This window comes from Micropterus dolomieu, linkage group LG18 (assembly GCF_021292245.1).
Source record: "Micropterus dolomieu isolate WLL.071019.BEF.003 ecotype Adirondacks linkage group LG18, ASM2129224v1, whole genome shotgun sequence".
In the NCBI taxonomy this organism is placed as follows: domain Eukaryota; kingdom Metazoa; phylum Chordata; class Actinopteri; order Centrarchiformes; family Centrarchidae; genus Micropterus; species Micropterus dolomieu.
Genome location: NC_060167.1, coordinates 3,821,758 through 3,826,798, shown reverse-complemented (window position 1 = coordinate 3,826,798; position 5,041 = coordinate 3,821,758). Strand labels below are relative to the sequence as shown.

General features: G+C 39.6%; 1 protein-coding gene across 3 annotated transcripts in view; it reads left to right on the top strand.

Annotated features, from left to right (window-relative positions):
- The window catches only part of LOC123987300 (butyrophilin subfamily 1 member A1-like), a 17,732-nt gene that overhangs the window by 2,449 nt on the left and 10,242 nt on the right, over positions 1-5,041 (top strand). For all 3 annotated transcript variants that reach the window (XM_046076057.1, XM_046076056.1, XM_046076055.1), the window contains exon 2: positions 930-1,265. In XM_046076057.1, coding sequence (XP_045932013.1) covers positions 930-1,265 — 336 coding nt within the window. The remainder of the gene's footprint in view (positions 1-929; positions 1,266-5,041) is intronic.

Here is a 5,041-nt window from a genome sequence, read left to right as displayed (position 1 = left end):
AACTTCACACTAAAAGAATACTCAGTAGTAAAACACTCAGTAGTTATAACATATTGCAAACCATTGATAAGGTGTATAAATATAGAAAAAGAATCTAACAATCAATCTAGGATTTAGGCCTTATGCAATCAATCTAGGCTTTAGGCCTACATTATTTAGGCCTTCTTCAACAGCATCTACAACTTATCTACACTTATCTACAACAAACGGTAACCTGCACTGTGTGGGTAACGCAAGTGCAACATGTTTATTTGTGTCTCAAAGACCAAGAAGTCCTTTCTACTGTACCAGGCATGATGTGTTCAGCACATTGTATGAAATAGAAAGCTAATGTTTGGCTTATTATGTATTTTTTGTGTCAAAAGAGAATTGATGCTTCTTATCTCAATTACTGGAATTATGTAAAAGAAATAAAAATATAAAATCCTTAAATATTATATTTTATTCCTATATTTGATTGATTGACTGTGTGAACCCTTTTTAGCTTTTCATTAGTATTTTCTTTTTAGACACAGTTTGTGATTTTGTTGATTTTAGAGTTTAGAGAAAACTTTACACTTACTCTCAAAACCCAGCTTTTGTTTCTGACGGAGCTTCAAAGCACTGAAGAAAAACCATGATCTGAATATGCCTTTATTCCTGCAGTAATCTATTATTATTTTTTAATAAATCTAAACACACCTTCACCCACAAACCAAACCCTGAGTGATCTTCAGATTCTTTGCTCACACTGAGTGTCTGTGTCATGTGACTCATCAGGTTTCTTATGTCAGCTTAAATATTCTTAAATGACGCCAACATGAAAAATCTCCATAAATAATGTGCCGACTAACTAATGTGTTTATAAACTGGTGTTTCAGAGTCATTGAGGTGACATGTAAATGTGTTATCTGATGAACAGAATGACTAAAATAATCTTCTTCTTTCAGGGTCAGGTGTCGTCAGAGTGGTTGTGGAAGAAGGGAATGACGCCATTTTACCCTGTTCCCTCAGCAACAAGGAGAACGCTGAGGAGAAACTCTTTGACTGGAAGAAAGATGGTCCGAAGGAGATTTTCTTTTATGATGGAGGCTTTCATTACAACAACGGCCGTCCAGGTCAAGATCAGCAGTTCAAAGGTCGCGTCTCACATTTTCAAGATGAGCTGAAGTACGGCAACGCCTCCATCATTATCAGAAATACGAAGGTGACCGACAGTGGAAACTACACCTGTGATTTTCCACGTTTTCAGCCAAGACAGATATTCAACATTCAGCTTCTTGTTGGTGAGTGTTTTCATTAAACAGTTAATCTATAAATATTGTTCGTCCAGGTCTCCAGCTGTGTTTTTAGGTCTGGTTTGACTCCAGCTGTTCTTCCTCGTCTGTTCAGTCTTCTGTTTAAACCACTGTTACGAACATTTAGTAAAATATGTTTATTTAAACCAAAATGAACCAAACTAAAGGTGATAAAGTGTGGGGTATGAACATCAGTGGTTTCAGTCATGTCAGGGCACGATGATGGATGCATGGAAAATGTGTGTAACGGTGTTGTAATGCACAAGAAACAAGATAACTACAACTAAAACGGCATGTCCAGAAGCCAAAGCAAAGGTGGAACATGTGGAGGGAAATAGAGGGTAGTCAGTTAGCAGGGAGGTCTGTAACCTCAACCCAGCAGCAGCAGCTTCCTAAGAATGAGAACAAGGGTTACAAATAAACTACAGGACAATTAGCCCAGGTGTCCAGAGTTAGAGATTGGCCACACCCACCCATGACCCCACAGGGCATCACACCACTGACAACAAGGAACAGCTTGATATGACTTTAATTACATATCAGCAATTTAATATGTGAAAATCACATACAGTTGTTAAACTGGCAATCATGAATTAATCTGAACATAACTAAGATGTTGATAAAATATATGAACACCTGCTGTATATTCATGGGTACATCTGCACAGTTTTTAATTCATTCTGTTTTCAAGATTAATTGGAAAGCAGCACCATATGTTTCTTAGACAGGCAGACAAATAAACTAGAGAAGCACCGATCGATCGGCCGGTGACCAGAATCAGCCGGTTTTCAGCTCAATCGGCCAACACCAGTGACCGGGGCCGATCACACCTATATCCGAACCTGTCCCGGTCAGATTTACACACAGGCTGTGCTGCACTGCGTTTTCACGTCATGCGCACAGCCGCACAGACGGTAATCGACTATTGTCATGGCCAAACGCGCTACAGCATGTCGCCAGCGGCGTGCAAGTTCTTCACCGTGACTGAAAAAGACACAATTTCAATATACCTGTAAGGCCAAAACACACCGTATTTCCCCTCACAGACGTTTTTTGTGTGGACCAGCCAGGTATGTTAACTAGAACATATTACTCCTTTGCTGATTCAACTACACTGGCTCCCTGTATCATGAAGGATTAACTTTCAGTGTTTCCTCTAGGACTTTTTTCAGCAGCGGGGGCAGGAGACAAACAGCCCCCCCTCCCCTCGAAGAAATAGTCACACTTCACAAAACAAATAAACGTCAGTATTTCCCCTAGGATGGAGTTGTAACAGCGGAGGTCAAAATTTTTGTCTAAATATAAAACCCCAGCACGTCTCAGCAACATTGCGCTCATGTTGTCCATGAGCATGCGATGCACCTTAGAAGAGCTTAAAACTGCAGTATTTTCACAGTTTGATGTGAGCTTTAGATGAATGTTTTGGTGTTGGTCGGGGGATCTTCCCCCAAGAAAATTTTATGTTTTCCAATGAAAAATATGTAACCTAATTTCACATCATATTGGGTCATTATTTTCACCATATTTCTGAACAAATAGTTGGAAAAGCTAGAGCAGAAAATAAATAACCAACACCCAAAGATTAGTCTACTGGAGGAACTACAACCTTTAGATCTGGAGAAACTAATTTGGTTGGTTCTGTTGCTCCACAGTGATTTTACAGTGATGGCACAGCATGTTTTGGGCATCAGCCCTAAGCCTTAACGGCAGGAAAACCCTGTTAATATGACCTCAGAATCATTATAGATACGACTGTTCATGTTTACCTATTGTGTTTTCATTTTACAGCTTCTGACGTTTATCTGTAGACATAAAACAGGCAGAATGAGAAACCTCCTCCCTTCTGAGGTGAGACCAGTTGAGAAGTAATCATAAGAGTTGTATACAGTAGGTCGTAGTTGTTTCATCCGGTCAGCAGCCTCATCAAACTCAACCGCCCCTTCACTCACGGCTTCAATAGTAAACTGCCATAGGATTGACAGATACCGATTAAAAAATATTATATTCTAACCAGAAACATTTAAGAAAATGTAAATTACAAAGTATATTTTGTATTTCATACAAATAGAAGGTTTTTCAGTAATTTTAACAAAACTCCACCGCAAAGCATCCCGGGATGTCTGAGGGACGGCCTTTAACGCTGATAGGCTAAGCTCCTCAAATTCCACTGGAAGCCATAAGAAACTTACTCGCTCTTGTGTTTTGCTGGCCACATCTTGATTATTATCTAGAAAATCAGATACTTCAGATGTGATACGTAAAAAACAAATGTTTCAAATGCATGCATGGTTATTTTTCGTTCGCATTCCTCCTGAGTAGTGACGTCACTGATCGAAGGGGTTCCCACACATGCGTTAGGTTTACGCGATGATCCCTGGATTCCCCGTTTGAAAAGCGAGTAAACCAAATGCATTTCCTCCTGTGTTTAAACATGTATTTAGGTTACACAAACAGTCCACGCGCTTAACAACGATGGGATGAGTTAAAAGAAATGGCCCGTGACTTGTTGTAAACAACATTGAAATAGTGTTATTTTCCAGAACAAACGGCGCATCACATCCAAACCTTCGTTTGGCTCGATTAGGAAGCGATAGACTAGTGTTATTTTATATTTGTTTTAAACTCTCAGTAACAAAAATGATTCAGATGTATGTTGGAGAATAGGATGGGATCACAGAGAGAGCGCTGTCTGTTTGACATGACCGTGCGAACGCGGTTGTATATTCGCCACCGTCTAACGCTGTTAAAGCGCAATCACTACAATTTTAGTAAAAACGTGCTGTTGAGAAACTCTCTGAAACACGGCTAAATCTGTTGGTCTTGATCTGTTGCGTCGGCTCATATTTGTTGTTGTAGTACTGTATGGCGGGCGTTGTTACATAATAAACCCCGGAAAACTGCGCCGGGCACATGAAACTTTTGAGCAACTAATAATGCTTAAGGTGTTTCGTAGAACTAAACATGTGATTGCACTGTTGTGGCCCCAATGACGGGCGATGTGAAAAGATAAACCCCAGAAAACAACACAAGTCACGGATAATCAACAAAATACCTCCATCCCAGAAAACACTTCAACTCACACAAATTACAACTCACCACCAAGACTCTCTGCTTTCAAGTCTATGAGGTGTAAGGATTATAATACGCTATAAATTTATTTGTATATACATAATATCATGAATTTCATAGGCCCCTTAATGTTTGTGAAGCACATAAGGATTATAATCCACTAATACAATATAGTTTAATTTATATAGTTGTATATGTCTCCAGCCCACTTGATGTAATACCTACAAAGTTTTTACTGAAAGTAATAGATTCTGTTGGGCCCTATTTGATCTCTGTTTTCAACAGCTCCCTATCTACTGGTTGTGTCCCTGATTATTTTAAAACGGCTTGCGTGAACCCACTTTTAAAGTAACCTGGTTTAGATCCCTCCCTCCCACATAATTTTAGACCAATTTCAAAAACTGCCTTTTATTGCAAAGATTTTAGAAAGAATTGTGTCCAAACAGCTGCTCACTGTACTGGAAAATAACAAAATATTGGTTGGTCTGGTTTCAGGAAGTACCGCAGCACTGAGACTGCCCTGCTTAAAGTCATCAATGACCTTTTAATGTCTGCTGATAAAGGTATGTGCTCAGTCCTGGTACTCCTGGACCTTAGCGCTGCTTTTGACACCATTGATCACAACATCATGTTAGACAGACTGAGGCACTGGGTGGGGATCTCTGGTACTGCCCTAGAATGGTTTTCATCCTACC